The sequence below is a fragment of the Geotrypetes seraphini genome, chromosome 8 (genome assembly GCF_902459505.1).
Source record: "Geotrypetes seraphini chromosome 8, aGeoSer1.1, whole genome shotgun sequence".
Classification (NCBI taxonomy): domain Eukaryota; kingdom Metazoa; phylum Chordata; class Amphibia; order Gymnophiona; family Dermophiidae; genus Geotrypetes; species Geotrypetes seraphini.
Genome location: NC_047091.1, coordinates 161,393,243 through 161,413,852, shown reverse-complemented (window position 1 = coordinate 161,413,852; position 20,610 = coordinate 161,393,243). Strand labels below are relative to the sequence as shown.

General features: G+C 41.8%; 1 protein-coding gene across 6 annotated transcripts in view; it reads right to left on the bottom strand.

The window, feature by feature from the left end:
• Window positions 1-586: 586 nt before the first annotated feature.
• Window positions 587-20,610, bottom strand: part of MAPKAPK5 (MAPK activated protein kinase 5) — a 157,887-nt gene continuing 137,863 nt past the window's right edge. For 4 of the 6 annotated variants that reach the window (XM_033954489.1, XM_033954487.1, XM_033954493.1 and 1 more), the window contains 3 exons: window positions 13,917-14,038; window positions 3,679-3,783; window positions 587-2,374 (listed from right to left, as the gene is read on the bottom strand). In XM_033954489.1, coding sequence (XP_033810380.1) covers window positions 2,280-2,374; window positions 3,679-3,783; window positions 13,917-14,038 — 322 coding nt within the window. In that variant the 3' untranslated portion in view covers window positions 587-2,279. The remainder of the gene's footprint in view (window positions 2,375-3,678; window positions 3,784-13,916; window positions 14,039-20,610) is intronic. The other 2 variants (XM_033954490.1, XM_033954488.1) reach the window with 1 other exon arrangement.

The window sequence follows — 20,610 nt, the reverse complement described above, 5'->3', positions numbered from 1 at the left end:
CACAATGATGCAAGAAGGTTCCATTCTGCAGTTTCCCCCTCACGGTCAGATTATATATCACTGTGCTAGTACATGCAGCCATACCATTCCAAATAAAAAGGCAGCTTCTCTGCAAACCCCTTCTCGTAAATTTACCAGAGCTAAGGAATGAGTCAGTTTAATATCAAGTCTTCACTTTCTGCTAGTAGAAAAGGTCAGTGAAAGGCAAAGGACTTAAGATCCAGCATGAGCTTCTTGACTCGAAGTCTTGAAATGTAGACCAAAACAGAAATGAACTACACTTCTCCCTCCAAATCCGCGGTTTCAGTATCCGCGGATTCGGTTATTCGTGATTTTTTTGTAAATTTTTTTACAAACAACCTATTTTCATTTTTTGGCTATTTTTAAGCCACCCAAGCCTCCTCGGAACCTTACCTGGTGGTCTAGTGGTGAAGAGGGGCAGGAGCGATCTTCCTATGCTCCTGCCCCGTGCAGAGCCGTCATCAGAATGGTTGCCATCTCGAGACTACAACGGGAACTCCCAGCAGCCATTCTGATGACGGCTCTGCACGGGGCAGGAGCATAGGAAGATTGCCCCGCTTCACCGCTAGACCATCAGATAAGGTTCTGGGGACACAGGAGGGAGGCGGGGGTGGGTCAGAGCCGGCCAAGAAGTTATTCGCAATTTTTCACACTTCGCGGTCCGGCTCTGCACCTAACCCCCGCGAATACCAAGGGAGAAGCGTAGAGCTTAACAGGCTCAAAGGATACCTGCCCTTAAAAAATTCAGAACTTAACTTGCATCTTTCCCAAGCACCAGAAACCTCCTTAACTTAATTCTGAAAAGTCAACAGAATGAACCAGCTTACAACAGTTTCAAAATCTGGAGTAAAACAATTCCATCTCACTTGACAGAGCTGCTTTCCATCCCAACTGCAGTCAGGCATAGTGTTAACATGACAGAACCATCACTACCATGCTTAGCTCTGGCTATTATCTGTTCAGAGTGTAATATATCCCATTTCACTACATGGTCTCATTGTAAGAGCAAGGTTCCTACTGCTACACTGCATCCTACCCAGTATACACTTGATTCTGTTAGCAGTGGCTTTCTTTGCTCACTCTTGCTAATTTTGAAGCCAACAAGCACTATTAAAAAAAAAAGTAAACAGAACATTTCTGAGATCTATGCTGAAATATGATGTAGAACAATGACATTAGTAAAACAGCTCTCCGTCAGTCAATCTGGGTGAACACTACAATCAAACATAAAACCAGACAAGATAGAAGGTATTTTTCATCTGAATGCAGAATTCAGTTATTGCCAAGATATTGTGCTGTGGCTTTGTCAAAAAAAGGCAGCTCTGCTTTTACAGCACCAGCTCTACTCCATGAAAAGACTTATTAAAAAATTTCTAGGTGATCGTCAGGACAAGTCCGCTAGAAGCAGAGCAGAAAGAATCGCTGCTTTCCAGTCAGGCCCTGCACACCTAACTCTATGTGACTTCAAGTACAGCATGCCACTGCCCTGTCTGTTGCTACCTGCTTGAAAATTTTTATCGATAAAATATCTCTGTTCCCCCTCTTTTCTGCTCAAGGGCTCCTATGTTGCTCCACCCACAATACATGCTACAAATACTACATACAGTGACCTGGGTGAAGGATGGTATATAAGTCAAATTATTGATATGGCTTTAAGGCACACTCCCAGCCCCACCCCACAGTGGCACAAAAAAAGAGAGAGAAACACAAGGGTACATGAGAGATTTCTCCAAAATAAATCATAATTTCCAACAGAAGTTCAGTCCTCTGCAACCTTTCCAAACAAATTATGATCGCAGATCCCAGGAGCTGACACAGCAGTTCTGTTGCTATAATCCCTGAAGTCACAGGTCCCAAAGCAGATACAAATGTACATTCCACGGGACAGTTTCAAGTATCTGTTGAGCAGTGAGAGGACGCAGCAGCCATTTTTTTTTTCTTTTACATACAAACTAAACAGAAGAGACTTCTGGGTTTTCATCTCCTTATTAAGAAATATATAATGTCCTACCAGTATGTGTCATCCCACCTGAGACTCATGAACTGATAGTACGCTAGTGATAAACACATTTCTGTGAACTAAGTTTATATAACAGTACCAATGATTTCCTTTATCTACACCTCTGTACAGTATTTTTCAAGCAGCAAGGAAATCTTTTGAATTATTAATTTACATAAAAATGACTTTGTACAGTTATTTTAAGAATGGACATTCAGCCAGTAAAAAAGACAAATAATAAAAGGGTTTGAGGTTTGAGCTATTGCAAATCCTGACAGTTTGTCTGTTCTTCGATAATCTGCTTCACTATTTCTGCTAGTTTCAGTCGATCCACCTTGTCCGTGAAACCTCTCCCTAAAATGTTAACAGAATTGCTTTAGATCAATTTTACAAGAAAATATATACTTATTATTAATATTGACAGGGGTCGCCATGCAACAAATTACTCAAAATTGAAAAGACTATATTAAATTAAATTACACATTTTGGTGGAATTCAGTTTTCCATATATATAAAATGGAAAAAACAATTGCGTTACAACAGGGGAATATTCATAATTTTAAAAAAATATGAGGACCATTGGCTAGTTTCTCTAATGATCAGATATCTTAGAACATGGATAGAATATATAGGGGGTTAGGGAGGGTAATTCAATTTACTGTATTTGGATGTAGGAATACTGACAAAAAAGGGGATATTTACTTTATATTATAAGAGTATTTGAATGTAATTCAAGTGTTATGAAATAATTGTATGTTAATATGTATTTTTTCACTTGATGTAAGAAATGAAAAAGAATAAAGATTTTAAAAAAAAGAAAATATATACTTAAGGGAATATGGCAGACTAAGCTCATTCACAAACCTATCGCTTGTGGGGGTGAGTGGTGTGTGCAAGCGTGCCCTTGCTGACATGCAGATCTGTACAGCTTCAGTGGGCGTGTGGTCTGCACAGCGTCCCAGTGTGGTGGAAGGCCAGTAGGCTGTGCAAACTGGTAGATGGCCTGGCATAGTCATGAATGACTGAGAAACTTTCACTGCATGAGAGCCAATTGCATATTAATGTTTTAAACACACCATGCCCTTAGGATTACATCTATCAGTCACAATTTGTTTTCCAGAAGGAAGAGAGAAAATTGTGTTGGAGTGGAGAGGTACACCTTTCCTATTACAGTTTCAATCCTCTTTTGGGACTAGAGGGTTTCACCTATAGGCTCAATGCAGTCTTACTCCAGGGCCATCGGAAACTGCACAAGTCATGTTTCTTAAGGCACTTTCTCTAAGTGCCTATTGCTTGTCCCCTGGTGAGCATCTGATGCTAGGGAAGATGGATCTTTAGCCATATCCAAAATAGTAGGTTTTATGGCTTCTAAGAAAAGAATGAGTCAGCAAAATCACTTTAGTGATCAACTGCTCACAGCTCCCTAAGTCTTAGAGATTCTTACCAAAGGTTACGATGCCTTACAAAGCCCACTTACCCCATTTATTTCCAAATGATGAGTATAGGAAAGGGATAGGGGAAATGTCCAAATTGTTCAGCCACCTTCCACATAAAGCTAAATATACACAAACCAACAGTTTTCCAAGGCACAAAAAGACCCCCCCCACCCCCACCCAAGAAAGCCTCTCTTCTAGTACTTCCTAACTCAAGGTTCTTACCATTCCAGCTGAAGCTCTGCAAAGTGTCTCGTAATAATTTACAGTCCTTGTTGTATTTCCAGGCTTCTAGCATCACTTCATTCAGCTTCTCGTCTTCATTCTCACCTGTTGAAACACCACATCAGAAGAACACACTGTGAAATTTTTTCATGACCATGGGAGTTAATTACCAACGGCCTCTTTTACAAAGCCGCACAGCAACAGCCTCTAAGCCCTTTAAATCTCTATGGGCTTCGGGGCTGTTAGCGCAGCGCAGCCACTAGCGCGGCTTTGTAAAAGAGGGCGTAATTGTTGGCCAAATTTACATTGATAGAAAACTGACTGAGGACACCACTTCTAAGTTCCAGCTCATTGAAAATTTTCTGGGAGAACACCCATCTAGATTTTAGAGAACTTAGCTTCTGAACTATCTAAATTTTCCCTTGAACATTTTTCAAGTTAAAAAAACAATTTCAGATCAACAGCAAACATTTTTTTAAAAAAAATCTTTATTCATTTTTAATCATTCAACAAGTGTACAATTTAATATCATACATATTCTTGAAAACATCACTTGTAAGTCTATCAAGAAAAAGAACAATTATATATATATAAACCCATAACCCACCCCCTTCCCATTATTATTAATAGTATACACAGTAAAATAAGAACCCTTCCCCTTCACCCTTCCATGGTGTATATTTCAATAAAATAACTGGTGTTTAATAATCACAAAAAGATGTCAATGGCCCCTATATTTTAGAAAAGGTCTTATAATTTCCATTTTGTATAGCTATTGATCTTTCCATTTTGAACATATGACATAATGAGTTCCATCAAAAGGTGAAATTAAGTTTACTGCAATCCTTCCAATTGATGGTGATATGTTGAATAACGACTCCAGTCATGATTAATAAAAACAGCAAACATTTTAAGTTGATAAATTTTTAATTCTGAGCCCTAAAACTAAATTTTTAAAAAAAAAACTGTTTTCGAGAATGACACATAGATGGGTACCCATGGGGTGGAGACATAGCCTGCGGGTGCAGAGACAAACTTTGACCCAATGTCATTCTCTAAAACCTTGAGACTGGTATCAATATGTAAAAACTTAACAATTCTTAGACAAGTGGCAACTGGATTCAATGATTAAAAGAACTGCACAAGCTGCTTTGGATTTCAATGAATTACTATTAAATGACATCATTTGTGTCTTGTCTGCCATCTGCAACGTCTTTCCATCATGTACCCTGTAGCTTTTCCCAGCCTATGATTTTGCCATTAGTAGCACTCTGCACTTTGTATTACTTGTTATTGTAGATTTTAAATGTAGATGAAATAAATTTTGTTAGGTTTTAGGATATGAATTGAATTTAAAAAATTAATAAATTAAACATTTAATTAATTTTATGCTTTGGTATTCTTGGAATAGCATTTTAATGAATTGAATATCAGTAATTGATTATATTTACCCTACTTTATATAGTTAATGTATTATCTACCAAATTCCCTTTATAGCAGGGGTGTCAAATGTCAGTCCTCGAGGGCCGCAATCCAGTCGGATTTTCCCAATGAATATGCATGAGATCTATTAGCATACAATGAAAGCAGTGCATGCAAATAGATCTCATGCATATTTATTGGGGAAATCCTGACTGGATTGCGGCCCTCGAGGACCGACATTTGACACCCCTGCTTTATAGCAACTGTCCTCATAAGGACATCCTGACTAGTGCTGCCCAATTCAGGAAAAAAAATTTGATTCGATTCAGCCTATTGAATTGGTTTTTCGATTCGATTTTCCTGCACAATTGGGTGTTTGTTTTTTTCAAACATCCTGGTGGGTTTATTTTACAGCCTCTTCACCCCCTTTGGCTTCTCCTAACCACACTGGCGCTGTGGTGTAAACAAAATAAACAAACAAAAAAGACTTTTCCTCTCTCTGTTAAATCCTAGCTCACGTTTGCGGTCTAACACCAGCTCTGGCAGGATACACATTTCAAATCTGACATATTGTAATCACAAAACAGAAAATAAAATTAGTTTCTCTACCTTTTGTTGTCTGGTCATTATTCAAATTTTGTTGGTCTCAGGCTCTGGTTGTCTTCTAATAATTTGCTTGCCAGGGTCTCCATCTTTCTTCTTGCTAACCATCCATCTTCCATCTCTATCCTCCTCTTCCGTTTCTCTTCCCTCCCCAGGAGGTCTGGCATCTTTCCTTTTTTTCATCTCCCTCCTCAGATCCACCTTTTCTTAACTACCCTTTCATCCAGCATCTCTCCTTCCTTCCCCACCACCCCAGGGTCCACCATCTCTCCCTTTCTTTTCCCAACTACCCTCCTATCCAGTATTTCTATCCCCCCTCCACACCATCCCTTACGTCCAACTTCTCTCCCTTTCTGTTCCTTCCCTCCCTAAATCCCATTGTCCATCATCTCTCTCCCTCGCTCCCTCTCCTCTATTTTCAGACCCATTTCTTCCTCCCCAAAGTCCAGCATATTCACATCTCTTTGAACCCCCCTTCACTCCCTCCATGTACTTCTATACCAGGGCCCCCCTCCCCTGAAGGTCTGTCCCCCCTTTAAAGGCTTGTCCCACCCCTTGAAGCTCCTGCTTTAGAGGGCGAGGGGGGAGGGTCAGGCAAATCAGGAAGCCGTTTTTTTTTGGTTTTGAACCGATTCGAATCGATTCACCCGAAGTAAATCGGTGAACCGATTCAAATCGTGAATCGGGCAGCACTAATCCTGACATTCCTTTCCTTGGACTTTTCCCCCTCCTCTTGTTCTCTCCTTCCATGACTCTTTTTAAATTTTGTTCCAAGTCTGTCTGGTTAAATAGTCCCCCAATCATGTTTATTTTTATTAACTTAATTGTTTTTATTGATTGATGTACATGATTATGTAGAAGCCTGATTAGGCGGTATAATAAATTTTTAAATAAACTTGAAACATTAAATTAATCTAAGCCACAAGAAAACAGTCTCACTGATATTGTATTTCTCTTCCAACACTATTTTGTTCTATAGGCTCTCAAAGCAATATGCCTACACATGTGCACAAAATGTTGCAGGAGCAGCTAGTTAAGTTTTGAAACGTCCTGTTCTTCCTGGACATCTTTGTAATTATGGCCTTTCCATTTTGGCCATCCAACTCTGGCCATCCTCAGTCGGACTTAGATGTCCCATCAAAAATGGCCCTCCATGTGTGTCTAAGTGCTTTAAAAATGAATCCTGTATCTCCTCCCTGACGTGGAAGATTTTCTTTGTACTACTGATGATGCATTCTATTAGTCCTTACCTAGAGAAAGCTGTTTTAAAAACTATCCATACCCTGGTACTAAACTGCCTGGATTATTTTAGTTCTCTTTTCTCTGCTTTTCCTCAATACACTATCTGGCAGTTGCAAGTGCTCCAAAATACAGCACTTCAATTGCTTTAAAAAAGCCATCTCTTTTGATTATGTAACACCATTATTATTTTTTTTTTAATTCTTTATTCAGTTTTAACTCTTGCAACAAGTGTACAAAAGCTCCCTTTGGCCAGTAGAATCCAGTTTAAGATTCTTCTTTTGGCGTATAAATCTTTTTATCTTGGACATCCTATATAGAAATATGATGGCAGATAAAGGCCAAATGGTCCATCCAGTCTGTCCATCCGCAGCATCCACCTTCTCCTCCTCTCCCTAAGAGATCTCATGTGCCTGTCCCACACTTTCTTGAATTCAGACAAGTGGAGAGGCATTTTCAAAACATACATTTAAAGGACGTATGGTGCTAGACGTCCAAATCCAAAGTCGGCAGTAAGAAAATGCCTATTTTCGAAAAGGCAAACCACCATATGTCTAGAAATAATTTTTTTTTTTCAAATCCTCTATCTGGAAGGGGAAAGGAGGGAGGCATGTCAAGGTCATCATTTAAAAAGTGACATCTAATGTCCAGATTCAGAGCTCTTAATTAAATGCTTTCCCAAATACATGGCTACTGGCACAGCACTGCCACTGCAATCATCAGGCCAGAATGAGGGTAGGAAAGGGAATAAAATAGGGGAACATTCCTGGTTATCTTCAAATGAAGGATTAAGGCGCTCGATTTCAATCTCATTATGACTGAGCTAAAAGTATAAAATTGCAGGAGGTAACTGCTGCTTATCCCATCCCCCAAAACACCACAGAAAATGTCCCCTAAAATAATTCAGGAAATCATTCTATGATGCAGGAAGGAGAAATTGGGTTCTTACCTGCTAATTTTCTCTCCAGACTGGCACAGAACAGATGGGTTTACGCTCCTCTGCCAGCAAGTGGAGACTGAGAACACATTGACTTTTGGCAGTAATACAAGTGGGCTGTGCAGTCCCATCCATAATCAGTCTGATGAATAGCCAAGCAGGAAATAACTAAGAACCAAATAACTGAACTATAAACACACCAACTCCACTCTCATATGGAGAAGACAAAGTAGTTGTCCAGATTGGACCTGGAAATACTGTTGGATACTGATTAGAACAAGAACCTTCAAAGTGTTCCTACAGCTCGCCAGCTAAGCCAGGCGAACCAAACACCGCTGCTCTTAACATACTCCCCCCAAAAAACCAAGACAACAACACACTACAAAAAAAATTATTCTTCGTGAAAAAACACCAAATAAAATGACAGAGCGGGGTCTGTGCCAGTCTGGAGGAGACTAAAAGAAAGAAAATTTGCAGGCAAGAACCTAATTTCTCCTTCTTTAGCGTCCCTCCAGACCAGCACAGAATGGATTGGATGTACCAAAGCAGTACCCATCATGGGTGGGACCCCCTGAAGGGCTGCCACAAGAACACACCCACCGAACACTGCGTCCCGACGCACCTGAAAGTCCACATGGTAGTGGCAAACAAAAGAATGGAGAGCAGACCAAACCTCCGTTTTACAGATATTCACCGGAGGCACAAGAGAACTCTTAGCCCAAGAGGCCACCTGACCTCGATTGGAATGAGACTTCAGTGACTCCGGAACAAGCTTCTTTTGAAGAAGGTATGGAGAAGCGATAGCCTCCTTGATCCGGTGCACAACTGTAGCTTTGGAAGCACCGTCCCCCTTAAAAGGACCCTTAAAAGATGATCCAACTAACGGAACTCCTGGGTCCGCTGAATATAAGTGCGAAGGACTGTACGTACATCCAATTTGTGCAACTGTCTCTGTTCCAACACCAGAAGGACAACGGACTGTTTGAGATGAAAAGGCGAAACCATCTTTGGCAGAAACGAGGGAACCGGCTGCAATACGACCCATTCCTAGAAAACTCCAAGAAGGCAAGCCTACACGAAAAGGCCTGCAGTTCTGAAATGCGTCTCGTGGAAGTAATGGCCACCAGAACACCACCTTAAGAGTAAGGTCTTTCAACGTGCAGGAGCCGAGAGGTTCGAAAGGAAGACAAGCAAGCATGGAAAAAAACAGATTGAGATCTTAGGCTGGAACTGAAAGACGAACTGGTGGCCAGAGCAATTTCACTGCTCTCAAGAATCTAATCACACCCGGAGAAGATGTCAAACTCTGAACATGCAACATACTGCGAAAAGAAGACAAAACCGCAATCTGCACCCTAAGGGAGGACCAGGCCATCTTGCAAAAAGATGTGAGGAGGACCACGCCATGAGTGGAACACCACTCCTCAAAAAGATACAAGATGTGCACATAAGTACAAGAGGTGGAAAGTCTTCAGGAACCTGATGGAGATCATCTTATCCGAATATTCTTTCTTACTTAGGCACTCCCTTTCAAGAGTCAAGCCATAAGACAAAAGGGACACAGATCGAACATGGGAATGGGACCCTGAGACAGAAGGTTGGACGAGAGGGGCAGTGGAAGAGGATCTGCCATGAGAAGCTGAACCAGATCTGCTTACCATGGGCGCCTGGGCCAGTCTGGAGCCACCAGGATCACGTGGCCTGTATGACAAGCAATGCGAAGAACTCTGCCCACCAGTAGCCATGGAGGAAAGACATACAGCAGGCCTTCTGTCGGCCAAGACTGCACCAGAGCATCCAGTCCCTCGACCTGGCAATCCCAGAGCCCACTGAAGAACCTTGGCGCTTTGGCGTTGACACTAATGGCCATGAGGGCCCAGGGCTGAACAATCAACTCGAAGGCTTGTAGCCCGAGACACCACTCGCTGGGATCCAGTACATGACAACTAAAGAAGTTTGCCTGGACATTGTCCACTCCCGCTATGTGGGAAGCTGAGATGTTCAGAAGATGAGTCTCTGCCCATTCCATGAGAAGAGTTGTCTTCTGCACTATCAGATGACTCTTTATTCCCCCCTGATGACTGATGTAAGCCACCACTATGGCATTGCCTGATAGAACCTGAACCAACTTGCCCTTCAGCAATGCCTGGAAAGCTAGTAACGCCAACCAAATGGCTTTGGTTTCCAGAATATTAATTAACCAGGACGCTTCCTCTGGTTACCAGCTGCTCTGAGCCAAGCGACTGAGACATTGAGCTCCCCAACAGAAGAGACTGATGTCTGTAAGAAGCACTGTCCATTGGAGCTGATCCAGACTTACCCCCTTGAACCAGACTGAAAGACTGTAGCCACCAGCTCAGGCTGCGACGAACTAACCCCTGAAGAGGGACTGGAGAATCCAGATATTGAAACTGCGGAGACTACTGAAGGAGTGCATGTGAGCCCAAACAAACATGACCATTTCTAGGGAAGCTGCCATTGACCCCCAAGAACTGCAGAAAATTCTGCGCCCGAGGGCAACAACAATCCATCAGGGAGCGAATCTGCGATTGCAATTTCAACACCCAGGCCTCGGGAAGACTCTCCCTGAGATACTCCAAGCGCTGAGACAGAGTCAACCAAGCACTTAGAAAGTTAGACCATCCAGCCCAGTGATAGTAGAAACTCCACAATCCGATCTCTCCTGAAAAGACTTCGCTCGAATCAACCAGTAGTCCAGATAGGGCTGAACCAGAATGCCCTCCTTGTGCAATGCCGCCACCACCACTATCATAATCTTGGTAAAAATCTGTGGACTCATGGCCAGACTAAAAGGAAGCACACAAAACTGATAGTGCTATCCCAAAATCGCAAAGCAAAGGAATCGTTGATGGGAGGCCCGAATCAGAACATGCAAGTAGGCCTCTGTCAGATCGAGAGAAGTCAGAAATTCCCCAGGCTGAACAGCAAGAATTACAGATTTCAGGATCTTCATGCAAAAAGACAGAGCCTGAAGTACAGTTGACACCTTTCAGATCCAAGATGGGCCGAAAAGACACCTCTTTCTTGGGCACCACGAAGTAAATGGAATACCTGCAGTGTGAATTTCCTGAGGGAACACTGGGACCACCACTCACAGGTCTAGCAACCATTGCAGCATCTGATAAAATGCTTACTTCTTCCAAGTTGCCTGACAAGGAGAAGAGAAGAAACTATCTGTTAAGGGCTGGGAAAACTCGAGAGCATAGCCATCCTGAATCACCTCTAGGACCCACTGATCCGTTGTGATCTCGGCCCACATCCGATAAAACTCCCACAGCCGTGCTCCCACTGGAACCGGGAGAAGGACCTGCAATGAGTCACTGAGCCAGACAGGTGGAGGAGGAGCCTCTGGTGGAGTCACGAACCGTCCCCCCCCGGTGGGCTCCCCAAAAAAACTGCATGTGTTGAAAGAAACGTCCTCTGGAAGGAAAAGAGGCCACACCTTGGCCAGGATAGTACCAATAAAAATCATGCAAATGCCCATGGGTGACATCACCCCACGACACCTGGTGAGGATGGTCCTCCGGAAGCTGTGGCACCTTAGAGTCACTCAAGGCCTGAACAAGCTTATCCAACTCCTTTCCAAAAAGGAAGGAGCATCAAAAAGAAAATTTACTGAGCTTAGACTCAGAGGCCACATCTGCCAACCAACCCCAAAGCCACAGTGTTTGACAAGTGACCACTGTGAGGGCCATGGATTTGGCAGAAGTACATAATAAATCATACATGGCATCGGAAAGATAAGACGTGCCAAGCTCAATTTTAGACATCTCTTGATCCACCAAGGACTAGTCAGCAGACTCCTGGTAAAGGACACATTCAGACCACCAGAAACAAGCCTGGGCAACGAGACCGCCACCTGGACAGCCAAAGCAGCCACGTCAAAACTCTGCTTAAGGAGAGACTCCATCTTACGGTCCTGGGAGTCTCTCAAGGCCAAACTGTCTTCAACTAGCAATGTATGTCTACATGCGATAGCAAGACCACCACGTCAACTACAGGAGACTTAAAGGTATCCCTATCCCCATCAGGAATGGGATACAGCCTGGTCATTGACTGCACCAAGTGGAAAGGTGCGTCCGGAGTATTCCACTGTGCATGCACCACATCCCGAATATCCTGATGCATAGGAAAGGAACGGGAGGCCGACCGGATCCACTGAAGTAGAGAATCCACAACATGAGGGGGGTCTTTAAACTTCCTCCTCAAAGTGCAAAACTGAAGAAACCTGAATAAGTTCCTGCATCTCTCCCGGTGAAAAATGTGCATGACTAAAGCCAACTGGTGTCTCCGAATAACAACCGTCTGCATCATCCACTCTCCTCCCCAAGAGGATCTTGTGGATCAACCAAAAGGTCCAAGTCCTTATCAGGCTAAACCGTGTCTGCAAAGAAAAAATCCTCATCCCATGAAAACCATGGCTGCTTGGACCAGGGGGGAGGGGGGGGGGCTGAACAGGACCAGATGTCGACGGTATAGACCAGGGGTCTCAAAGTCCCTCCTTGAGGGCCGCAATCCAGTCGGGTTTTCATGATTTCCCCAATGAATATGCATGAGATCTATGTGCATGCACTGCTTTCAATGCATATTCATTGGGGAGATCCTGAAAACCCGACTGGATTGCGGCCCTCAAGGAGGGACATTGGTTTTTTTTTTATTTTGCAGGGGGGGGTCTATACCAGAGACCCCCCGGGGAAGAAGCAGGACCCTCAGCCACCTACAAGTAAGCCTTGTACATGGCTAAAACAAAATTAGGGGCAAAACCCTCCAGGCAGCAAAGAAGAACTCACTGCATTACTGAAGACCTGTTCTAGTCTCTCTAAACAGGAGGGAGGTCACCCAAGGCCACAGGGAAAATGTCAGAGCTTCCCACCAAAAAAATCTCCCCCAATCCTGTAGTGACAAAGAGGCCTGAATAGACTCAGCTGCTAAAGCAGAACTGCAGGCAGTAGCTGCTGTAGTGGTAAGGGAATCCCCAACACTATCGGCAATAAGGGAAACCTCATTTCCCTGACTGTCGGCAGCTGGGGAAATCCCTGTGTGGGTGGTAGGAGAAGCCCGAGCTTCCCCACTGCCTACAGCCGATGAGCGGTGCTCATGCGAAGGGGAACCCTGCTCACCAGCATCTGAAGCTGACAAGGATTCCCCCTTGCAGCGGCCTGAGCACTTCGTGCATACACCAGCTACATCCACCACGTGTCAGAAACACAATGAACACTTTTTCTGCTTCTTTAAAGTGCTCATTGCGAACCGCTAAAAGGGAAAGTATAAACTGCTAGTTAACAATAAAATTTAATTAAAGCTTCCTTTCAAACCGGCACTGCCTCAGGATGGTTGGTTTTTTTCTTCTTCAAAGTACAATTTTACCTAACATATGAACAGACCCCACTGTGGAAAGGCTTACAACGGAGGCACCTCTAAGCACAAAAAAATTGTGGAGGTAGGGGAAGGGACTTGACCAGTCGAGTGTGGCACCCCTGAGGTTGGACAGACCTCTGAAAGAGTCCCCCAAGCTCTATCCGGAGAAGAGAACAGGGTCCAAAAAAGGCCACTAACCAGATCCAACAGGAACCAACTAATCAGAGAAAAGACTGCACAGGCTTACCACCTCCACCTGCTGGAAAATGAGAACAGACTGATTGTAGATGGGACTGCACAGCTCACTTGTACTACTGCCAAAAGTCAATGTGTTCTCAGTCTCCACCTGCTAGCAGAGGAGCATAAACCCTTCCATTCTGTGCTGGTCTGGAGGAATGCTAAAGAATTTAGGGATTTGTACACAAATGGAATAAATGCAAGAGGTGTTACAGGAAACTGTAACCAAAAGCTAAATGCACACATTTTCTTATTCTTAAGCCCTAATAGGTTAAAGTTCAAAAATAATTTGAACTAACTTCATATTTCATGCTTTTACAAAATGTTAAACATGGACAATTAAAAAAACAACAACAACAGTTTCCCTATGTTATAGGCACAGACAGACAGACACAAACTTAATTTATGTAAAAGTTGTGACCTTTACCAGCCTGTGGTAGAATACACTGTGCGATAACATCTCGAAGCTTTTCCAGTGCAACATTTGCATCATCTGTCCCATTCTCAGGGTCATGAATATAAACGCTGTCCTTGGGTTTTGTGCTATCATTATCAGGTAAAGATGAAAACAACAAAAAATCAGTTTATGTTAATTTCACAACAAAAAATCAGTTTATGTTAATTTCAGGAAATACCCAAACTTGATCAGAAAATCTACATTTTATATATATATATATAAATAAATATGAAGTTCTCCTAAAAGCAGTCATATTGTCAAGAGTGCCACAAGTAACATTATCCTGAACTTGCCAAACTTTTCAGTCACAGACTTATCAATGAGGGATAAATATCTACCATGTGTGTTGGGGGAAGGAGATGCAGAGAAAGCATGCTGGATCTGTGGTGGTGGGGCAGCAGAAAGGGCATGATCTGTATGGTGGGACATGAGTAAAGCATAGAGATGGACATGCCAGCTAGAGAGGGGTGTGAATGAGACAGGGACAAAGACATGTTGACTGGAGGGGGATGGGGGGAGTCAAATTTGGCTGCGTTTGCCTCAACATACATGGGTCACACCAATTTTGGGTTTTTAGGGTACCAAAACTGTCCTCTGTTTATACATGAGATCAACTTATAGTCAAATATATATGTTAGATTTTTTAATTGTATGTGATAATATTATGTATACACGTTTTGGAACCTGCTTTGTATAAAGCGTGAAAAAAATCAAACTAAAAACTATGGCATTTCTATGGGGAGATGAAGTGTAATAAAGCCGTTTGAAAATTTACACACGCTCACACAAAATTTGGAAAGTTTCTCTTAATGTGGTTTATCTTAACAGCTCTATAAGTCTCTCAGTCTATTACATATATAAAGAAGGCCAGCAAACAAGTGCAAATACTGTATTTCATTGTAAAGGGTTCTATGAAATTACAATGGGAATTATACTAGGCCTATTACATGGGCCTCACGTTCCTCATTTGCTACTATATTCTGTTCTATAATTAGTCCAATCAAAAGGTAACAAACCTATGCACATGCATTCAAATTTACTCCAGTAAAGTATGATTTCAAATGAGGGTGGAGAATGGGGAGGGGATGACTCCAGAGATAGCAAGATGTCAATCATATGTAAGTGGGGTGACATTATCTAATGGCAAATCATTGATTAGCTTTCTCAGACCTTGGGAGTCAACTACCTAAGGCAGTGAGATGATTCATCCAACTGTCTATAGAGAATCCCCATTACAACTAAATACCTATATTTTCTCTGTCAACAAACAGGATGAAAACCATCACTCAAATGGCAAATCCCATAGCTGAGGGATTGGGTTTTAGATTCTCAGGGCAGTTCAGACAAGAAATTGTTTGAAAAGTTGACTATTTATTGAAAAACCTTGTTAGCAGTGCTTGTCCAGGTACTTGTGACCTGGGTTGGCCACAGTTAGAAACAGGGAACTGAGCTTGATGAACCTTCAGTCTGTCCCACTATGGCAACTCCTATATTCTTAAAGGTATACATGGGTATGGAGTACCCAATTGCACTATTTACAGGATAAAATGTTTATGAACGACTTGAAAAATTGGATAAAGCCATGGTCAGATGAGATGTACTGAAGGAGCTCAGAGAGGTTCTGGTGGGTCCTCAAAGATCTGGAATAGGTTACATGGAACTAGAGAAGAGATGATGCGGTTCTTCTTCACAAAAATGGCAACATAGCAGAAGTGGGAAACTACAGGCCAAAAAGCCTTACTTCAGAGAATGGAAAAGTAACAGAGGCCCTACTTAAGCAAAGGATTATGAACTTTTCAGAAACTATAGAAACTGTTCGTTTACAAAAATTAGATAGCTCAAAGTCTAATAGATGTTGGCACTGTAATCTCGAAGCAGGGACTTTAGATTAGAGAGCTGCACGGGAACGGGGATGACGGGAATCCCGCGGGACCCGCGGGGATCCCGCGGGTTCCCCCTTTGGGTCACGGGGATCCCGTGGGGACGCCCCCTAGGGTCGCGGGGATCCCGTGGGGACGCCTCCGAGGGTAGCGGGGTTCCTGCGGGGTTGGATCGCAGCGGGGTTGGTCGAGCCGCGAGGGTAGTCTCCTTCTCCTTACCTGCCCTGTCGCAGCACACATCCGAACGGAAATCTTCCCGATGTCAGCGCTGACGTCGGAGGGAGGGCTTAAGCAAAGCCCTCCCTTCCTCCGACGTCAGCGCTGACATCAGGAAGACTTCCGGTCGGCTGTGTGCGGCTGCGGCAGGGCAGGTAGGAAGAAGGCAATGGCGAACGAAAGAGGGGGGAGGGGGCGGTCCGCTCCGAAGAATGTGCACAGCCGGTCAGGTCCCCCGATCGACCGACAACAGGCCCGGCCGACAAACCTCCCTGCCCTGTAGCCGCGAATCTAAATTACCTCTTACAGCAGCTTCACTACTCCAGCTGCTGTAAGAAGGTAATTTAGATCGCGGCTACAGGACAGGGAGATTTGTCCGACCGGGCCTGTTCTGTTGTCGGTCGGGTGCAAAAGCGCCACAAAGGTGGAGGCAGGGAGGGAGGAAAGGTGGAGTGGAAAAGAAAAGACGCTTAAGGGGGGAGAAGGCCGCTGAAAGTACTGGGGAAGACAAAGGGGTGGAAAAGAACGCTGAAAGGACATGGGGTAAACGGGAGGAAGGGGGGGGGGGAAGGACCCTGAAAGCACTGGGGAAGACAAAGGGGTGGAGAATGCCACTGAAAGGACATGGGGAAGACAGAGGGGGGAGAAGGCCGCTGAAAGGACATGGGGAAGGCAGAGAGGGGAGAAGGATGCTGCCTGACAGGACATGGGAAAGATGGTGGGGGAGAAGGACACTGAAAGGAAATGGGGAAGAGGGAATGGGAAGAAGACGCTGGCAGGGAAGAAGACAGAGGTGCCAGACTATGGGGGGAGCGGAGGGAAAAAGATGGGTGCCAGACCAATTTGGGAGGGGGGAGAAAGGGAGAGGCACAGTAACAGAGCAAATGGAAGACGCAGAAGGAAGAGAGACAGTGGATGGAAGGAACTGAATGAGAACATGAGGAAAGCAGAAACCAGGCAATAAAGGTAGGAAAAATTTTTTTTTTTTTTTTTTTTTTTGCTTAAGGATAAAGTAGTATATTAGTTGTGTTGATAAAAATTTATAAACATTAGAGGCTCTGGTAGAAACCCGTTTACAAAGTATGTATTCTTCCCAATTAATATTTCCAAATTAATAAAGTCTTTTTGCTTATTTTTAAATGGGTTTCTACCAGAGCCTTTAATTCAGTAGCATAATTAAATGAAATAACTATTTCTGTAGTTTATAGGGACAGGTGGGGATGTAGGGGGATTCCTCGCGGGGACGGGCGGGGACGGAGGGGATTCCTCGCGGGGACGGGTGGGGACGGAGGGGATTCCTCGCGGGGACGGGTGGGGACGGAGGGATTCCTCGCGGGGACGGGTGGGGACGGAGGGATTCCTCACGGGACGGGTGGGGACGGGTGGGACTTTGGCGGGGACGGGTGGGGACGGGTGGGATTTCTGTCCCCGCGCAACTCTCTACTTTAGATCATTTATTATTTTATTGTCCATTTATTTTGGCTTTCTGGAAATCAATAAGGGGCCAAATAAATTATTTATTAGAGAATCCGGTAGCCCTATCATATGATACTATTTTATCTGGCATGCCAATGAGGGCAAAGAGTCACATATCCTCAAAAAATAACAGGTTTTTGCTAATTATGACTGGAGTCGCCATTCAACATATTACATTTAATTGGAAGAATTGAAGTAGATTAAACCACAATTTTTGGTGGAATTCTTTATGCCATATTTATAAGATGGAAAGAGCACTAGCCACACAGAATTTTAGTAAATTTCAAGATGTTTGGGGGCTATTGGCAGAATATTGTAATGAATAAATAACATTTTTCTCGTAATAATATAATTGATAATGAGGGGGTAGGGTTGGGGGGTTTCTGATTCTTTCTTAAAGATTTGGATGAATAATTTTTTTAAAAAAAATTTATATAAGTGAATGTATATGGAATGATAGGGAGGGGAGAGGAGGAGATAAATTTCATTAATTTACGATGGATGTAATAGAAAATCAAGTGATGTTTTTAAGATCAAAAGTTATTTCTTGATTCACTTGTTGTAAGTTGTAAAAATGAATAAAGATTATCTTTCTCCACCCTTTCCGGTAGACCTAATATTCTTAAATTGCTCCTCCTCTCGCGATTCAAGCATAATATTTGGCAATGGTCAGGTTTGGACAGTGTTCTGGAAGTCAAGAGTCACAACAGCTCAGAATGTAGTCCTGGATGCCTATAGATTTAGAGTAACATATCTAAAGCTTCAAGGTACTACCTACAATAATAATAATTTGTCCCTTTTGGATGCTATTTCAACTGGGATTCCGTTAAATCAGCTTCGTTGTTTCAGACAGGCCAGTGCTGAAAGGAAAGCTGATGTTATTACACTTCCTGTGTATCTGATCTTCAATCGTATAGATCTGATCTTTATTATAGATTTTGACGTCGCTACCAAAGAAGATCCTTACAGCTTCTATGAACGTGGTGTTGCAGTTCTATGCACATAGTAATGGTTCTCTGTTAATGTTAGTTTTTCTGCTGATATGCATAATGTAAAGGAAAGTCTTTGTGGGTGGGTAATAAATATTAAATCCTATAATGTATAAGATTATTTAACTGTTTTTGATGTATTGAGAATGGAACTTTTGTAAGGGGAGGGAAGGGTTGGGAGGGTTTTCTAACTTGATATCAATTGTTTAGATACTAGGAATAGTTCATAATATTCAAAATATTATAGAATATAGGTACTGGCTGAAAAGTTATATTTTTAATGATATATGAAAGTTAATCACGTGTATATTTATAAGCTCGAATGATTTTTCTTATACACTTGTTGTAATATGTAAAAATGAATAAAGAATTAAAAAAAAAAGAAAATACCACTTATTAGGATGAGTGTGCTTCAGATGGATTGATGTGAAGTTAAAAATTATATGTAGAAAGTGTTATGTAAAGTTTATAACTCAATATATAATGTTGATTTTAATATATTTTAAAGTTTAGTTGAATACAAATATTCTCCATTAGATTTGGAAGTGTTAGTAAGATATAATAGATTTATAAATTGTATTGAAATTCAGAAGGCTCTGATTAAAGTGATAAAATTTAATATATATTTACTTATTTATATATATTTTCAGTAAGGGGAAAAAAGTATTAAATTATAATAGGAATTAATGATAGTCTGTCAGGGATCATTTGTTGCCTGGTCTAATATGCGTGCTACCAAGTTTTCACTTTTTAAAATCATTTGGGTTGGGGGGTGGGGTAAGGGTAGGGAAGGGAGGGTTTGGGAAGGAAAAATTCAACTTTCAAAATCTGGGTAATGGTGTCTATTCATATTAATTTTAAAATATCTAAATATTTATATTGGATTACGTATATGGAAATAAGAATTTATAATGGAGATTAAACTTTACTCATTAAATGTTAATGGCCTTAACCATCAAATAAAAAGGAAAAAAATGCTTGCCTTCTTGAAACAACAAAATGCTGATATATATTATATACAGGAGACGCACCTTTCAATGCTACAGTCAAAAAAGTTGGAAGGGGGTTGGGTAAAACAGTGTTTTTTCACCCCTGCAATTGGGAAAAAAGCTGGGGTTGCTATACTAATAAATAAAAAAATGTTCAGCTAATTTTCAATTAATTGATTCTAATCTCTTGGGTAGGTGGGTACATGTGAAAATGAGCATGGGAATAATACCCTGGAATTGTTTAATGTGTATGCCCCAAATACGAATCAAAGTGAATTTTTTAAGAAGTTACAACAATTATTACTCCCACTGGCTGCTACTAATTTAGTGGTGGCTGGAGATTTCAATGCTGTGATGGATCCATTAATGGATAAAAAACCAAGTAAAATTATGAAATCCTTAGGGTTAGATAATTTGGTACAATCTTGTGATTTGAAAGGGAAAAATGCTTGAGTACCTGATTGTAAAAACCGCTTAGATAACCTTGATAGGCGGTATATAAAATCCTAATAAATTTGAAATTTGAAATGGGAGATACTTCATTTTAATGAACGGGAATTTTCTTTTTGCTCGCAAGTTCACAAGTCCTTTTTAAGAATAGATTATATTTTTGTCTCAAATCTAATAGTACAAGTGACAAAAGCCTCCATAGATCCTATCATTTTGTCTGATCATGGTGGTGTATGGATCGAATTTAAATTAGATGAGCAAGATTATAACAGGTCTGTATGGAGATTCGATAATACATTGATTGCGGATTTAAATTTCCTTGAAGAATTTAAATTAAAAATGATTGAATTTTTTCAAATTAATACTTCAGAAGAAATTACCATAGAAACAATATGGGATGCATTTAAGGCTACCATGAGAGGAAATATTATTTCGTATTTGGCATATATTAGAAAAAAACTTAAAAAACAATTTTCTGATTTGGAGAAAGAAATTAAACATTTGGAAACTAAATTAGTTGATAAATGGGAGCAAAGTACCCTACAGGCTTTATTAAAAGCAAAAGGAAAATATAATGAGATATCTTCAAAATTTATAAGGAAAGATTTGTTTTCCCAACAAACTCTGTATTATGGAAGCTCAAATAAGGCGGGAAGAT